The sequence below is a fragment of the Triturus cristatus genome, chromosome 9, assembly GCF_964204655.1.
Source record: "Triturus cristatus chromosome 9, aTriCri1.1, whole genome shotgun sequence".
Lineage (NCBI taxonomy): Eukaryota > Metazoa > Chordata > Amphibia > Caudata > Salamandridae > Triturus > Triturus cristatus.
Genome location: NC_140592.1, coordinates 793690238 through 793709223, shown reverse-complemented (window position 1 = coordinate 793709223; position 18986 = coordinate 793690238). Strand labels below are relative to the sequence as shown.

General features: G+C 48.0%; 1 protein-coding gene across 1 annotated transcript in view; it reads right to left on the bottom strand.

The window, feature by feature from the left end:
- The window catches only part of SNAPC1 (small nuclear RNA activating complex polypeptide 1), a 124408-nt gene that overhangs the window by 75599 nt on the left and 29823 nt on the right, over positions 1–18986 (bottom strand). Inside the window, exon 4 of the mRNA XM_085626186.1 lies at positions 10756–10860. Coding sequence (XP_085482312.1) covers positions 10756–10860 — 105 coding nt within the window. The remainder of the gene's footprint in view (positions 1–10755; positions 10861–18986) is intronic.

Here is an 18986-nt window from a genome sequence, read left to right as displayed (position 1 = left end):
AACTGGGGTGGTGTGGTGAGCAAAAGAATGGTGGATTTAACCCAGATCATTGTGACTGGGGGTTAATGCTTGCATTGTCCAGCATTCCGTCCATCAATTGTTTCTTTCGCATATGTCGCCCTAAGTGGGAAGGGCATGCCCAGACGTGGGTCCCGTGCTCACTACACCACTGGATTCAAGCTAGCCTGGCTGACCAAGGGTGATGCCCTGAAACCTGTCCCAGGATGCTCGTTTCCGGTCCAGGGAGGAGCTGGCTTGGCAGTTCGGCTGGACTGTTCCCACAAGGAACAGGTTCATGACTGATTTGCATATGGCTGGGTCCAAACTGGGGTGGTGTGGTGAGCAAAAGAATGATGGATCCTTGTGACTGGGGGTTAATGCTTGCATTGTCCAGCATTCTGTACATCAATTGTTTCTTTTGCATATATCTATAGCATGAATATATATGAAACTATATTTCCTACCTACATTACTGAAATATTCCAATGTTATTTCTGTAACAATGTATTGTCTAAATGGATATTCACTATGTGACTACTTGAGCAGTGAGCACGTATAGAACCCCTTTTTTGAGTATTATGATTATATAATACATTTTTTAACTATTAAATGGGCCTATTGGTTCATCCATTATTACGGATTGCTTCTTTTCCAGTCACTTTGGTTAACTATTGTTGATTGTCTGATTGATTGGGAATAACGTATTGTAATGTAACCTTTTTGTTGTTCTCCTTGGAAACACCGTTACACTTCTACTTTTAGAAATTTGTCATTTTCTTGTCCTTACCATTTCGTGCCTGCAGCCTATGTCCTGTGTTACACGGCTGGGTGTAGGTGGCCTTTGTGTATTCCTCCCAGACAGAGACACAAAGGGGGACTACGTGTTGGGAGGATGGGTCATTCTGCCCATGATGGGAGGGAGCGTAGCTGTTCCCTGTCCCACTTACATTTCAAAGGGGCTGCCTTCAGCAAACTCACAAAGAACTTGACACCAGTCAATTGTCACCCTAGACCTCCTGGAGGCTGTGCAGGGGAAGGGGGTAATTTTCCAGAACCTGATGTAGCAAGTCCTAGACGTTTCGTCCACTTCAAAGGCTGGCACCAGGTATACATAATGAACCCTTAGACAAACTCTTCAGTTCACTCCACTCCTGGATCTGCGAAGGATCACCAGAAGGACTGCCTTGTACTTCAGATGGCTGCCCTGATGCTTGAGGTCTGATTTGTACCACAGAGGACTACCCTGCTGCTACCAGGAGGACTGCCATGCTGCTTGAAGCCTGTTTCGTACCCTAAGAGGACTGCCCTGCTTCACGAGGCATGCCTTGCTGCTTGATCTCAGACTGCCAGAGTGACACCAGGGCTAGTTTGCTGGCCTCCAGTGTAAGCTACAGGGACATAAGCTCCAGAGACCTTGAACTCTGACTTGGCCTCTGCCTGGAATGAGTCCTTACCCCTCATGTGGTGCCCGCCCAGAGTTGGACCCTTGGAGGTAGTGCTAAAGGTGTTTCTTCAGCCATTAACCTAATGCTTAGAAAACTTTCCACCAAAATGTGGCCTGAGGACCAACAGGAGACCAGGACGTACCTGCTTGCTGATCCGCCAGACATGCATTGCCGGTCGGCCTGATTTTGTGGTACCTCCCCCTACATTCTTTGGAGTGGCAAATCCTGTTCGGTGGCACCCCTCAGAAGTGGTAACGAATCTCATGGAGCCCTCATCGGCTAGAGCCTGCAGCTTCATCGCTCTGGAGATCATCGACTTCGCAAAAAGCTACACCACCAGCTGCCTAGCCCCGCTGAACTTTACCTTCACAGGAACTTTTTAAGGCAAGACCAGTCCTAATCCACCTTGTGTATCCGGACAGAGTTTCAATCATAGTCTGCCTTAACTTTAGACTTTGCTTCGGTATTGCATACCCAGGTACCCGCAGTTGGTGCTTTGTTCTTTTTGGCACTATTTTTCACTTTAAATGTTAAAAATTCAGCACACCGGTTTTACCAATTGTTTCTTACAGTATGAAGCCAGCACTATCCTGTCAAATGCTGCACCAGGGTGTCAGCAGTGAACACTTAATTAACTGAGCTCTATCTCCGTCCAACTGCCTTTATTAAATACCTTTGTTCCCTATGGTACAGTGAATATGGATATTGACAGCATGAACAAAATATGATCACACTTAAAAGAAGGGGTCCAGAAAAGAAGGAGCAGATGCAGCTCAGAGGCAACCTGAGGTCAGCAAGAGGAAGGTGCAGAATATATCAGTGTACCAGTATTGTCTCGTGTACGGCGAAGCTAATAAAATATATGCATGATTCTGTTTTTATTATCTGGGGGTTGAGTGGAAATACAGGAAGGCATAAATGAAATTCTATAGCAGTTAATAAAAAGTGATTCCACTCGTGTCCCTGGTGGTCAGTGCCTGCTCGTAAAGAACAATTCTTCCAATGTGGAAAAACTCGGTAGTGGGAGAGGACGTAGAACCCATTTATCGAAATTTCCTATCCAGCTAAGGGAATCCGCTCAAATATTTTATATTCATAGGATTTTTATATTCATAGGAGCATTCTGCCCCCTTGCTCTTGTTGAGGCGTTGGCCCTGCTCCATAGTTTCAAGGCCTGCTCGGAGAATACAAGGGGTCTTTTTTAGCATGCTTGTTCATGCAGAATATTGTCCATATTCATTAGACCTGTGGAGCCTTTGATTTGGGCAAGCGATTCATGGAGCCGCAGATGGTTTGCACTTAGACTGAGCACAGTCATGTGCAAGCATTTTCATTATGTATTTATAAGCTTCTAGAAGACAATTCTCGAATGTAAGCACATCCCCCACACTAGGGTGCCATGGAGTAAATTATAATAATCACAAATTACCCTGCTGGTTCCATTGATGGAGGCCTTTTATCAAAAGGGTAAGTTGTGGCTCAACGTGTCCAGGATTCCTCCAAATCGGCCTGTAAATATTGGAATGATTTAGAGGCAACTTTCCTGCTTTAGTGTCAACATCCAATTTGTCAAAAAGAGGCAGAAAATACTTGAATGGGTGGTTCATTTAGCCTACCGAGTATTTTCTCTTAAATTAGTTAATCATTTCACATATTAGTTAATCGTCCCTTAGATTAGTTATTCGTCCATTCCCTTAGTTAATCATAATCATTGTGCTGCTGGGGAAAGACCATTTGTGAATAATCTGGGTGAGATAACATTCAGTATTTTAAAGGCCTCAGATGAATCCTAGAAAATGCATTTATTTTCAAAATAAAAAAAATGGTGCTAAATAAGTGTTCAAACATGATGTGCTAAAGAAAGTGTAAAAAAGTAGAGAAAACAAAAATGTATAACGTTCCAAAGGTAATAAACATAACAAAAGTATCCTCAACCAATGCAGAGTGAAAAGTAATGATCATACTGAATGATCCAATTGTACAATTATCCACAGGTATAAATTTGACACTTCAACTATTAGAAGCAATTTGGATACTCCATCAGGACAGGGGTAGTGGTAGGAGCTTCTGCAGTACACTAAAACAGAAATGTATTGTCAGTGTAGAATAATTCGGAAGGTCCATGAGTCTACGTCAACAACTACATCAAACACACAAAAGGTGATGGGAGGAATGCTTGCAATAAGTCCAAACATTGGCAAACACTCAGGGTACTATTCAAACCCATTATTGTTTTGCCCACCATGCCACCTCAGATTAGACCCAGCCATATGCAAAACAGTCTTGGTCCCACTCCAATAGTAACAGTTCAGTCTGCACTGCCAAGCCAGGGGCTTTCTGAACCAAAACACAAGCAATCCAATATTCATTTTGGTTTGATTGGGCCCCTTCAGTTGGATGTACCTTGGTTCTAGTGGCACTGTGATCAATGGACCCATGTTTGGGCATACCCTTGGCCTCTTAGGGCATTACACCAAACATACAGACAGTGACGGGATAACACTCGCTGTGCCACTGAAACCAAACTACATCAGACTGAAGAGCCTCAATCTGGGCAAAACTGGACTTTGGTTGCTTCCGTTCCAGTTCAGGGAAGACGTGGCCGAAGTTAAGGCTGGACAGCTCCTATTGGAGCAGGGTCAAGACTGATTGGCATATGGCAGGGTCAAACTGAGGTGGCATAGTAGGAAATAACAATGGGTTGGAATGCTACCCAGAGCACCTGGAAGTAGTTAGATTTATTTCAAGAATTCCTTCCATCACCTCTTGTAACGCCCTAAGTGGCCAGTGGTATGCCCAGATACGAGTATCATGCTCACTGTGCCACTTGACCCAAGCCACAATCAGCACCAATCAGGGTGAAAGCAGACTTGGTTGCTTGTGTTCCAGTTCAGAAAGGACTTGGCCTGGCAGTTTAGTCTGAACAGTCCTATTAGAGTAGCGTAAAGACTGATTTTTATATGGCTGGGTCTAAACTGAGCTGGCATGGTGGAGAAAAGAACGATGGGTTGGAATGCTACCTCAAGCAACTGTCAGTGGTTAGAATTCTTGCAAGCATTTCTCCCATCACTTTTCGTGTTTGACAGGTTCAAAAACTAAGCAAGATTTATTTATCTTAAAGCTTCTATAGTAATGGCCATTTGGTCCCTTTGTGATAAAAATATTTTATGTGTAAAAATGGGTAAACGTAAGCCAGCTATTAGATTTAAACATGAACGCTGTGCGGCGAGTATCTCTTTAGAACTCATGAGAATACGTTTTTTTTTCAAGTGTCAAACTAAAAAATAACGTAAAAGGAATATGCTACTTACCAGTATGCATCTGTTCTTGGCATGTAGAGCTGCAGATCTATACACTGTGCATAGATCGCCATCTGGTGTTGAGCCCGGATGTTTGCAGTTTGTTTTTCTTCTTGGACAGTCTTTGGAAGTCACGAGTTCGGTGACTCCTCCTTCGGTCCGTACTGCACATGGGCTTCGGCTCCATCCTCAGATTGTTTTTCGCCAGCAGGGAAATGGAGCGTAGTAATAACAGTGAGAAACCCATGTGTGTTGTATCTAAATAAGATAGATTGGAACGGATACAGGTAGCCGGGGAGGCGAGTGGGTGTGTATAGATCTGCAGCTCTACATGCCAAGAACAGATGCATACTGGTAAGTAGCATATTCCGTTCGAGGCATATGAGCTGCAGATTATACACTGTGCATAGATTATATAGCAGTACCCAACCCTAGCGGCGACCACCGGTATCTGTTGCAGTGGTTTGAAACAGTGTCTTTAGTACAGCCTGGCCCACACTAGCTTGTTGTTTGGAGTGCACGTCTACACAGTAATGTTTTGTGAAGGTGTGCGGTGTTGACCATGTGGCTGCTTTGCAGATGTCATCTAAGGGTATGTTCCCTAGAAAAGCCATAGAAGCCCCTATCTTTCTTGTAGAGTGGGCTTTAGGTGGAACAGATAATGTTCTTTTTGCTTTGTGATAGCAAATTTGTATGCACTTTACAATCCACCTAGCTATCCCTGATTTTGAGATGAGGTTGCCTTTATGCGGTGGAGAGAAGGAGACAAACAACTGTTTAGTCTTTCTGAAAGGTTGCGTTCTTTGTATGTAGTACAGTAAAGCCCTTTTAACATCAAGTGTATGTAGAGCCCTTTCCGCAACAGATTGAGGTTGCGAGAAAAAAAACGGTAATTCCACCGATTGATTAAGATGGAAGGGGGAAATGACCTTGGGCAGAAATTTTGGATTTGTGCTAAGTATCACCTTGCTGTGATGTATCTGTAAAAAGGGTTCTTGTATAGTGAACGCTTGTATCTCACTAACCCTTCTAAGGGAAGTGATAGCTATGAGGAAAGCTGTTTCCCAAGTAAGGAACTGTAGCTCACATTTATGCATTGGTTCGAAAGGCGGACCCATTAGCCTTGAATGAACTACGTTTAGATTCCACACAGGTGAGGGTGGTGCCCTGGGTGGAATTACTCTTTTAAGGCCTTCCATGAAGGCTTTAATAGCAGGTACTCTGAAAAGTGATAAATGCTATCTGTTTTGCAGGTAAGCAGCAATTGCTGCTAGGTGTAGACGGATGGATGAGTACGCCAGGTTACACCTTTGAAGATGGAGCAGATAGCATATGATGTGCTGTATGGATACATCTAAAGGGTTGATTGTATTGTTACGGCAGTAAACATCAAATCTCTTCCACTTTGCGGCATAGCATGCTCGAGTGGTAGGACGTCTGGCTTCCTTGATAATGTTCATGCAATCAGGGGGAAGATTAAGGTATCCATATTCTAAGATTTCAGGAGCCAGATCGCAAGGTTGAGCTGAGCTGGGTCCGGGTGCCTGATTTCTTCATGGTTCTGGGTTAGGAGGCATGGGGACAGGTGCAGTTTTTGATGTGGTACCACTGATAGTTGTAGTAGCGTGGTGTACCACGGCTGCCTGGCCCATGTTGGGGCTACCAGAATGAGTGTGAGGAAGTGCTGTTGTAGCTTCCTTACCACTAATGGAATTAGCGGGAGAGGTGGAAAGGCGTATGCAAATTTGCCTGACCAGTTCATCCATATCGCATTGCCTTTGGACAATGGGTGTGGGTATCTGGCGGCGAAGCTTGGGCATTTTTTGTTTTCGTGGGTGGCGAAGAGGTCTATCTGAGGATGCCCCCACTTGTGAAAGAATGGGTGAAGAACTTGTGGATGCAGTTCCCATTCGTGCATTTGCTGCGTTTGTCTGCTGAGCAGATCTGCCATGGTGTTTTGTATACCTGGGACGTGTTGTGCCAGGAGAAAGATTTTTTGTGGGATTGCCCATCTCCATATGCTCTGTGCTAAGCGAGAGAGCTGGGGAGAGTGTGTCCCCCCCTGTTTTTGAATATAATACATTGCAGTCATATTGTCTGTGCGAATGAGGACTGCCTTGGCTGAGATTTGTTTCTGAAACGATTTCAGGGCTAGAAAGATCGCCAATAACTCCAGATGATTGATGTGGAGTAACCTCTGTTGTGGCGTCCATACACCTTGCACTGTGAGGTGTAATAGGTGCGCTCCCCAGCCGGAGAGCGATGCGTCCGTCGTTAGAATCACCTGAGGAACCGGGTCCAGGAACAGTCGCCCTTTGGAAAGGTTTGTCGTGTTCCACCACTGCAGAGAGCGATGGGTGCGACCGTCCACCAACACCAGATCCGTCAGCTGTCCCTGGGCCTGGTTCCACTGGCGTGCTAGGCACTCTTGGAGTGGACGCATGTGAAGTCTTGCATGAGGTACTATGAAGATGCAAGATGCCATCATCCCTATTAGTTTCATGAACACTCTTGCTGGGAGAGAGTGCTGAAGAAGGAATCTTTGGCGCAAGGCTTGTATGCTTGCGATTCTGGATCGGTGTGGGGAAATTTAGACCCACATTTTGGGCACTTCTTGAAGGGAGTCCTTTCCATCGGCCGAGACCGGAGTCGAGGTAGGCCCGAAGGCCGCTGCCGATGCCTGGAATCGAAGAAGTGCCGAAGAGAGAGATGAAGAAGCAGATTTTCGTCTGAAGAATCTCGATGGTCGAGGATTTTTCGTCGAAGGTCGAACTGAAAAGGTTCGAAGCCGGAGCACGAAGTATAACATCCGAGCCCGATGGCGGAAAAAAACAATCTGAGGATGGAGCCGAAGCCCATGCGCAGTACGGACCGAAGGAGGAGTCACCGAACTCGTGACTTCCAAAGACTGTCCAAGAAGAAAAACAAACTGTAAACATCCGGGCCCAACACCAGATGGCGATCTATGCACAGTGTATAATCTGCAGCTCATATGCCTCGAACAAAGTTATTTTCTCAGGCAAGGTGAATTAATATTCAATGTGAATAAATGGAAAGCAGCCTTGCCTGGAGATGAAGTATAACTACAGATATTATAAAAGGGGGACGATCAAGTTCAGCTGCATCAGGAGCAGAGCAATTGACCAGAGTGAAAACGATATCGAAAGGATGAAGCAATGTTTGAAGGAGATTGCAAGTGACTAATTTATGTTGTGGTTGTGGCCAATGATGAAGTAACATACCTTTATTTAATTAAGTACTTATTTATTAGTCGTTTCATAAAATATTGTGAGTTGAAGAGGAACCTGATGGGGCGAGGTCACTGACAGTCATGAACAGGCGTGTGGGTTGTAAGTCTAACATAAGGATGTTGCCAAGAGAGAGTTTGTTATTCACTAGTCAAGCTCTTTGTCAAAACACTGACTAGTACTTCATGGAGTAGGATTTTACAAGGATTCGGGTTATGTTCACTTGCTCTCCCTACAAATACCAATTCTCATAATGCATAAATATCAATGGTTATTATGGAGGGATGTATGCTGCTCAAACAAGTCTCCTGGATTAGTATTACAGTGTCAAAAACTGGCCTTTCTTAATTCAAACAATTGGGTTATGGTACACTCAGGGTTTATTGTCTTCATGTCCCTCATCAGCTTTATGTGTAGTCATTAACCACTTCCAATGGTAAAAACAAATTCAACAACATTGTTGGATTACTCTCGGACAATGGCTTCTTTTCTGCATTCTAAGTCAGAAAGAAATTGGGTTGTTGGTTGACTGGGGTTGTAAACTCTGGTTAAGCAGCAATCACAGTCCTTCCTAGGGTAAGGTGCAAGCAAACCCCAAATTAACCTGCGTTCACCACTTGGTAGCTTGGCAAGGAGCAGGCAGGCTTAACTGAGAGGCAATGTGTTAAGTATTTGTGCAACACTTAGAACAGTAAAACAATATAAACACAACAAAAGGAGCCCACAACAGATTTAGAAAAAAAATAGTAACTTTTAATCAATAAAAGAAGACCAAAACAACAAAAATCCAATTAATGGAACTAAAGAAATATTGAATTTTTCAGTTTTTAGTGAAAATAGTGCCGAAAAGCACAAAGCGCCAACTAGGGATACCTGGTCATGCTGATTGGGACAAAGTAACAAGTTCAGGCCAACTGTGATGGAGCGTGGGCCAGCTACAGGGACCCAGTTAGGCCTTTGAAGAGAGTACCTTAAATCCTGGCTGCACAGCATAGCGTGCATCCGTGTCGAAGATGTGCTGCGCAGTCGAAGCAATGGATCGGTTCTGAGATGTGGGGAGGCAGCGGGCCCTGTTGCATCGTCATCAAGTATCCCGTCAACAGGGCTTGTGGTGCAAAGTCAGGCGTCGAGGATGCGGTGAGCAGCTGGCGATGCGTCTGTTCCAAAGAGCTGTGAGGCTGCAATTCGGAATTCATTATAGTCGTCGAGGCTGTCGTTAGTGAGAGATGCGAGGTCTTTGCAACGGGTTCAATCCATGCAAAAGCAGAGTTGCATTGGTTCTGCTTGGGGATGCCCCGCTCAGCAGAGAAGATGCATCAGGCCCACTTCCAGGGGGCCCAGGAACAGGATGGCACCACTTGGCAGGTCTAAGATCAAGGTGGTTGGAAGCCTGGTATGACACTGAGGCATCCGGAGGCCAGTCAACTAGCCCTTGGAGTCACTCTGGGTTCAAGAGATGCAGACTCAGTCCTTATCAACCAGGCAAGAGGGCAGCACGCAGCACAGCAAGGTAGCAGCTACTTTAGAGCAGTAAAGTAACAGTCCTTCTTCCTGGTAGAGTATCCACAGGTACAGAGGTGTACTGAAGTGGTGGTATCGGAGTTACTTCTTCTATACATAGAAGTGGGCAGAAGATTCTAGAGGCATTCTTTTGAAGTGCATAGATACCCTGCCTTCCCTGTCTAAAGACTAACTGTTGGGGGTATGCAGCCCTTTGTGTTGGGACAGAACACTGCCCAGTCAGGTGTAAGAGAGGCTAAGCCCAGTTCCTCCCTCCCATCCTGCCGGTGATGGCCCACTCAGTCACATCTAAGCTCCCATTGTGTGTGCTGTCTAGGAGGAATACACAAAGCCCAAATGCCAACTACACCCAGTCATGCGACCAGAGACAGGCAGCAGGCACCAGATGGCTATGGCAAAAAAATGCTAACTTTCTAAACGTGGCATTTTCAGAATTGCAATTTAAAATGAGACTTCACCAAAGTCCTACTTTTTAAATATATCACACTCTGGGTTGTCCAGTTCTCACCCTTGGGATGTCCTATGTATTAAAAAGGAAGGTTTAGCTGGCAAAATGTTTATTTTGACAGGTCGAAATGGCAGTTGAAAGTACACACAGAGGCTCTGCAATGACAGGTCTGAGACATGTTTAAAGGGATACTTAGTGGGTGGAACAATCAGTGCTGTAGGCCCACTAGTAGCGATAAATTTACAGGCCCTAGGCACTTACAGTACCACTTTTGCTAGGAACTTGTAAGTAAATTAAATACTGGGTATGAGCCGATATTACCTTGGGTAGAGAGAGGACATGCCCTTTGACACTGGTTAGCAGTGGTGAAGTACTCAGTGTCCTAAACCCAGCAAAAACGAGGTAAAAAAAATTGGAGGCGGAAGGCAAAAAGGGTGGGGCACCCTAAGGCTGGCAGATCTATCATGGTCGTTAAAATACCTTATACATAGTACTGGATAACATTATTCAATTTTTCCAGTTAGCAAATTCCACTTAATCTGGGACAGAGGACATCTGAACCCCTACACTTTCTAATACCCGTTCTCAAGAATCAGTCCAAATCCAGAATTTGTGGACGGTTGTCAAAGGTAGAAACAAGATCTTTCTTTTCTGACCCATTGGTGTTGTACATACATATTTCCTAGTATTTATAAGTACGTCCTCTGTTGCGTATTGGTAACAGACATTATAATGGTCATACAATGCTGGTTTCCCAGTTAGCTGGTAAGGGTTTACAAGATAATAAGTCATACCTCTAACATATCAGATGTTATAAGCTCGGACACTCTGTCTTTTGACTCTTTAAATTCTTCTTTACCTGGCTCCTTGACAAGCTTTCTGTTTGCCCGGTAGGTCAGCTGCAACACAAGAAAAAGTAGGTAAATATTTGGGGCGGAAAACTGGATTGATGCAATTTCTCAACTTAAGGTGTAAACGGTTTCTATTAGCACATCACAAATGATAGTCTACAGGATTAAGACACAGACAGCAGCTCCCATTAAAATTTAAACTCATGAAGGCCAAACAACTAAACGTAATGCACATCTACTAAAGTCATTTTACATGTAACTATTGCAACAATGATGTAAAAATTATTAAATATCAATACGACACCAAACTGCATGATTAAAATCAGTTTTTTACCTTTCTTTTTTTTTCTACACGTCCCACGTTCTTTGCTCCTTTAGTAGGACAAATATATTTGCTGCGACTCCCTTGCTGAAGCACACAAGCTTTGCACAAAATTAATACACATTTTTACCTTGAGGCATTTTGCTTTCAGGTAACATGAACCCATTTGTAAAATGCTTTGCCTTACCTAATTGTAATTGTACAATCGGCTGCCTCCATCGCTCTCACATTATTCCATTTCAGTCCATGAAAGCACTGCCACCTCTAGAATTTTGGAAATGTTCTATTTCTTAAACATTATTCTGGCCCTCATAAATCTATATTTATGACCTTTGACTATCCATCCCCATGTCTAAGAGCTTTGCACTTAACAATACAGACTTACAACTGCTACTTGCAGGTATCTATCACTATCAAATGGACAACCTGAAACCTCCCCATCATGCTTTAACCGTTTTCTCCCCAAAATAACAGTATATCCAACAACTTCTATATATCTCTACCACACCCATGACCAGTTAATTAGCGTATTATGAATGACCCGGTGACAGTACCCCCAAAGAGCAATATGAAGTAATTACACATGAGCTACGTGTTACACGCGTTTTCTACCCTCTAATAAGGCCACTTGTTTCAAATAGCTGAATTTGTCACCTTCAGTGTTCCTACTATCAATAAAACACAACCCCACTTAACCACCTTCTTCCCACAGAACCCCGATTACTTCATATGTAGATAACCTTTTTTCTTTTGCTACAATAGCTCTAATGCACCAATGTTTCACCTTTGTGTTATGTCTGCGTTAATATCTTTTCAAATACCTGTGCTGTTGCCCACATAATTTTGTTGTTTGTTATTCTTGCCAACTGAACAAAGTGTTATTTTAATACATCAGTCTCACTTGATGGCTTAGCAAATATTTGTATTGACTGAACAAGAGGTATGAATCCATGAGGAAAAGTACTGTCTTGAGGACCGGTTTTTGAATTTCTGGGCCACCTAAATGGATCTTGAAAGTCGGTGGGTCAGCCAGGACAGCGGTGCAGGAATCATCTAAACAATAGCAAAAGGGGAATTAGAAGGGTAGGTTTATGCATTCTAGCCCTTAGTGAAGCACATACTTCTCCAATAAAAGGTGTGACAAAGGTCAGGGAGTAAAGAATTGAAGGGGAGAAAGAATATCAGGGTCCCAGGGCAATTTCAGTTTAAAATTCATTCTAAAGGGTGCTCTAGGGCATCTTCATCACTTGGTTCTTTCAATAGAAAACTGTACCTACTCTTGTCTAGATGAATAACAAAAAAAACAGAGGAGTATTGTTTAAGAATGTTCCGGAGTCTGAGATGGTTGGGCTTTTCTCTGAGTTTACTTGGGAGTGCATCACAAATCTATGCTAACACCATTTCCGGGGCTTGGCTCCCCTGTTCCAGTTCTTTTAAACACTGGACACCAAAAGTGAAAAGAGCACCTGAGCAAAGGCTTATTCCTATGTTGTAAGCCATCTCTCCCTGCATTCATGGTGATTTATTTTAAATAACGCCTTTGGTGAGCTCCACCTGTTGTTGTGTCGCACAATTGGTTCTCTTTGTAAACCTCGTTTTTCTTTTCTATGCCTCCCACACTTTTTCATTTCTCTTGTACCGCATGTTTAAGGCCCCCCCCCCCCCCACTTTGTTTTTTTATTACAACAGTGGGAAGAACTAGCAGCCCCACTACCCCCTGCCTAGTCTTTTTTTTCCTGAAAGGAAAAATCTATTATTTGAATTGAAGAATACACATGATTTTTTTTCTCTTTATGTGACGTCAGCAAAAAAGGTGGGCTATATCGGGTTTTACATGTTTCCACCCACAGATTAACAACAGAAAAGTCTACATTGTTCTCACTACTCCGACGCTTGCCAAGGGCAGTTATTTGGAAGCCCAAAATATAAAGAATCCTCTCCTGTCTGTGAAGGTACACAATAATGCTTTTGTTTTTTTTAGAAATCTGTTTGAGGTTGCAACTGTAATCATACAATACATCTCATATTAGTAGAGTGCACAGTTACACTTAGAGCATGGTAAAGACTCGTGATAAGTTACAATCATAACAATCTGCATCAATTAGGTGGCATGTAGCATTGTCTACCGCAATAAGCTTTGAGGCTGCAAGTGAAACTACCTCTGTGGTGCGCGTTTTGCGGTCTCATCCCAGGTAGCAATTATAATACAGCCATCTCGGTTGCCAACTGTTTACTCTCCAGTTGCGACATCAAACAGATAACCAAACATTTCTAATAACCCCACTCTTCAACTGGGGAGCGGTCTCCTCCACAGCTTAGCAACCAAAATAACAACCAACAGCAGCTCTCAACACGTGTCTAAGCGCCCCTCCCCTCTCAACACCTCTCCTAGCGGGTCCCTCCTCCCTGCCCCCGCCACCAACAGTGTCGTGTCTACTATAATCTGCGCATTACCATGCTTCATCATCTATGTCAAAGCAGCAATACTCAGCATCGCGATACCCCACCAGGCAGGGCAGCCCCTTAGCTTCTAACGCAGCTCCCTCAGCTCACCCCTATCATCCGCCGGGGCTGCCCCATCTAATTGTAGCAGGGCCCGCAGCATCTCCCCCCATTGGGATGCAATTGGTGTCATCCTAAGGCCTAGTGTTTCCTCCCGTCGAAGGGCCACTTCCTCTGCCTTTGCCCAGACTAAGAAAGAGCTACGCCATGCCTGTACATGCGGTACAGCGTCTGCCTTCCAGCGCTTAGTGAGAAGTCGCTTCGCCACAATGATCCCCAGGTCTGTAAAACGAGAGGCAACTTTAGCCGAGGGTGGTCTATGGAAGAGGTGCAACAAGTAAATAGCCCACTCGGAGGGGAGTTCCTGTCCCGTGCACTTGCGGAGCGCCTCCTGTATTGCCTGCCAGTATGTGCCCAATGCCTGACAGCCCCACATCATAGGAATTAGGTCAGCATCTGCTTCCGTACAACGGGGACAGCATGCGTCCGCGCGATGGAAATATCTATTAATGGCAGCCGGCGTAAGGTATGCCCTGTGTAAGATGAAGAATTGTATTTGGCGGAATCTCATGTTCCTGGGCACCCTCCTCGGACCCTGCGGAATCTCATGTTCCTGGGCACCCTCTTCGGACCCTGCAACACCCTCTTCCATTCCGTATCAGTCATAGGGCGAGCAAGGTCCACTTCCCATTTCCCACGCAATGTCTCTAGGCTCAGCACCGCGTGTGTTCGTAAGGCTGCGGCAAACCATTTAATCAGGCGTCTTCCACGTCTCATGACATGAAGATATTGCACCACTAAGTGCTGTTCCGGTTCCTCCCGCAGGTCTCCCCAGTGGCCTGCTAGCGTCGCCACCAGAGCCCGATGTCGGAGGAACTGGCCTCGGGCTAGCCCAGTCTCTTCCACAAGGGTCGTGAATGGTAGAAGGGCTCCATCACGGTAAAGGTCCGCTAAGGTGTGAATATCAGCTGCATGCCAATCCCTCAGCTCCACAGCCCCAAGTACTCCCTGCCCACTGGGGGAGCCTTCCAAGGGTACAGCTAGTGCGTAAGGGATCCTACAGCTGGTAAGCCGGAGACTTCTACGATAACATTTACAAGCCACTACTAACAGCAGCGGCGCGGGTCTCAACGCGCCCGCCGTCGGGTGAAAGATCCTAAGTATCTCAGCCAACGCCAGCGGGGGATCCTCTGCCATCGCCGTGTCCTCACGACTTCTGTCTGCCAACCAGCGAACTACCCACTGCAATTGTGCCGCCAGATAGTAATGTTCAAAGTATGGCATTGCGAGCCCACCTTGGCCTACGGGGAGATATAATTTGGGCAGCGCGACCCTATGTCGCGCAGTTCCCCATATAAAATCTCGGAGGGAGCGCGTGAAGCCCATGAAGAAGGACGCCGGGACGTATAATGGCAGATTAGCAAAATAGTAAAGCAGACGAGGCAATACTATCATTTTTACCAGTGCTATTCGGCCGGTGACCGAGAGGGCAAGTGTGCTCCAGAATTTCATCTGAGACCTGATCGCAGTTACAGCTCTTCCCAGGTTACCCTCTACCAGATCCGCCGGGCGGCGATATATCTGGATTCCTAAATAGCGAAAGGTGTCGGGCTGCCACTGTACTTGTACTCCGCCTAGGTGGTAATCGGGGTCTCGAGTGTCAGCTCCGAATGCGTATAGGCAGGACTTAGCTGCATTTACTCGAAGCCCCGAGAGCTCTGCAAAGTCGGACAGGATACGCTCCAGCCCCACAGGAACACAAGACACGTCTCTGACAAACACCAGGAGGTCATCCGCATAGAGGGACACCTGGTGTGTCACATCACCCAGTGGGATGCCATCCACCAGCTCCTTGCGAAGCGTCGCCGCCAATGGCTCCATCGCGAGCGCAAACAGGAGGGGCAACAGCGGACATCCCTGCCTAGTGCCGCGGCCGACCGGGATTGGGTCAGAGATGTACAGGCCAGTTCTCACTCGCACCGTAGGGCCCTTATACAGAAGAGCCGCAAGTTGGAGAAAGCCAAGCCCCGGTCCAAAATGTGACAGCGTCGTCACCAGATATCCCCATTCCAGACAATCGAATGCTTTTTCCAGATCCAAGACCAGGCAGCCTGCTCTGGGCCAACGCTGGACACCGTCAGCCGCTACTCGGAAAAACCTCCGCAAGTTAAGAGAGGTACTGCGTTTAGGCACGAAGCCATTTTGATCGCTGTGTACCAGCGTGGGCACCACTGGCGTCAGCCTCTCCGCCAGTATCTTTGCCAGGATTTTATAGTCCGTATTGGCCGCTTCGTGTCGCTGCAAGTAGGCAAAGACGGAGTATCTACGCGCTGGTGTATGCATACCTCGAACATTCCATGTAATTACATTTGTGGTGGCCATGCGAAAATTTTGGGGTTTATACCTGTGGCAGTGCCTAGGGACACCCTCCCAGGGCGAGGAGCAGAGGGCCTTCGCATGTCAATCCAGAGAGCTGCAGTAAAAACCAACAACGCACAAACGTAGAACCATGCGCATAAACAAGCCAACAAGGCCAAAGTAACCGCCAGGGCAAACCCCTCTATGGGTATTCGTCCAAACCATGAGTCAATGCTCACAAAGTGTAACTAAGCCCAATGGTGGCTAGTGGGGCTGGCGTGTGGTATTAGCCGCGCGCGGGTGTTCCCCTACAAGGGTGCCTGTGTATATGTGGTGTAAGGGACTCCCTTAACCGTGGCCCAGAGCACGCCAGGGGAGTATTTGGCTCGCGCTACTTTATCCTACAGGTGTGAGCATACACTAACATGGGTACCTGCACCTCCCCAGCTGAGTGCTAACATGTCTTCCTCCCATCTCCCCCTCACTGCCGACCCCTCAGAGATCCACCCGCAAGACCCTTCCTCTCCTCATCTCGCCACTCCACTGTCCTCACGGGCTAGAGCCAAGGGGCGCCAGCCTTCAGTTTCCAGGGCCTGTCTCTGGGGGTTTACACATCTCAGCAAACACAGTCTCCCCCTTGTCCATACGCTACATTATATGCTCCGAGGTCTGGGGGGGGGTCACCTGTGGCATCAGTTGGTCATCAGAGATCACAGTGGACGGGGAAGACGAGCCGCTGGTCCCCGGGTCACCCCGATCCTGGGTGATCTCCCCTCTCCGACTATCAGGGGATCCAAGTGTGGCCAACGCTTCCTGGCGTTCCAGCCTAATCCTCTCCGGACTGGGAGCTATCCCCAGCCCGGCCCCTCCTCCCGCCGGGGTCCTTTCCCCCTGCGCCGCCGAGATCTCCTGTTTCGCTGTGTGGCTGGCTCCAAGACCTGCGGCCGCTGGCCATTGCTGCGCCCGGTTTCTTCCAGCCAGTCCCAGACCTCTGATGGGGTATCAAAAAAACGAGTGCCTTCACTGGTAGCCACACGTAGACGTGAGGGGAACAGCAGCGCATACGGGATCTCCAGTTCGCGCAGTCGACGTTTTACTGCCAGGTAGTTGCTTCGGCGCTTTTGTACCATTGCGGTATAGTCCGGGAAGAATTGCACCTTTCCACTGCCCACAGTGATTTCCCCAATCTTCCTGGTCTCGCGGAGCACCACGTCCCTGTCTCGATAGTTAAGAAGCTTAAACAGGAAGGGTCGGGGTCGAGCCCCCGGGCTGGGCCGCTGCGCTGGAACCCTGTGGGCTCGTTCCACTACAAATTGCGGAGAGAGTTTCTCAGGTCCGAGTAGAGTTCGCAGCCGCTCTTCCACATATTGCTCCGGTTGACGCCCTTCTTCGCCTTCTGGCAGGCCCACCACTCGCACGTTACTGCGCCGAGAACGTCCCTCTGCATCGCCCACATGGTCTTCTAAGGCATGGACGCGGTCTATTAAGTCTTGTAAGGCGGCAGTGTGGGTGTTCACTACAGGCTGAACTTCCTGAAGAGTTTGCCCTTGCAGGATCACCTTATCCGCCAGTTTGCGGTGATCTGCGTGAAGCAGGGTGAAGTCGACCGTGACTTTATCGATGCGTGCCTCCAGCGATGATTTCGTCTGCTCGAGCGTGGAGCCGATCCGCTCCACCGCAGCCAGCACCGAATCCAGTTTAGCTGCCAACATCTCAGTCTGTGGGGCTGCGCCAGGTTCTCTAGTCTCTGACACGTGGCCCGGGTTGGCAACCGGCGTCTGGCCATCCCTCGGGGCGTTGCGCAGCCGGCCCATGACCAGCTCCTGTGCTGTGGGCATTTACCCGTGGCCAAAGCAATAAGCAGATAATCTTAGTCCAGAAGCCGCAGGTCTCCACTCCCCAAGACGCTGTCGTCACAGGCCCTCTGTTACACTCGTAGATCCGCGGTGCCAGGAGCGATCGTCCAATGCAAGCCCGGGTAACAGATGGACCCCCCCTCAGGGGACACACCCCTTATCACTCCCTGGGTCACTGGGCCACCGCGGCCGCGCAGGGTCACCAACTGTGCGTCTCTGTGGCCTGCCACGATTCTGCTCCTCTGCGTAAGCACCTCTGTGGAACCAGACACCATGTGCGTCCCGCAGTGCCGCGAGTTACAGTTGGATTCACCACACCCTGGACTGCTGATTAGCGCCGCAACACCTCCAGCCAGCCTCCAGTAGCGACCCTCCTCAGATTACTTTGCCAGTGGCATTTGCGGTAGGAGTTCCAGCAAAATGGCTGCCATCCCCGGGCTCCGCATGTCGCACCACGCGCGGGTCCCCTCTTCGTCTCCGCAACACTCCAATCAGTGGGTCGAGGGTGCAGTGTCTGCCGCGCTGTCGCGCCTATTGCTCGCCGTCGCCTCCACGGGGCATTCAGCCTGGCACCACAACAGGGAGCACGTCGCCTCTGCCTCTAGGGGACCTTGTTCTGGTGATCACTGGGCTGCAGGGTGTCTCCGGCAGGAGTGTCAGGAGTATCCCGCTCCCGTTACTGCTGGCCGTTGAGCCCCCCCCTCCGAGGCCGACTGCCTCCAGCGCACACGGCGCAGGCCACCGCCCGCTCTGCCCGTCCACTGATTGCAGCCGCACCACACTGTACTCACGGGGCCCAGACCACCTCAGCTCCGCGGCACCTCTTCAGGGCTGCACTCGTTGCTGTTCTTCGCGCCACTCAGAGGCGAGCCGGCCACATCGCCACATCTCCGCTTCCAGCGTCACAACCGCCGCGGCCCAGGGTTCACTCGGCAAGCCGCGGCGTGCAGTTGGGCGCGCGGCCGTCTGCAGAGCTCCAGCCCTGCCCCGCGGCCGGCGGTCACAGTCGTCAGGCAGCAGCGCTCGTCCGCACAGCAACCGTGCGCGCCGATCGTCACACTGATGCGCCGGGAGGCGAATGGGCTACACCTCCCCCGGCTCGCAACGCCCGGCAGGGGCCCCTTGCAGGATAAACT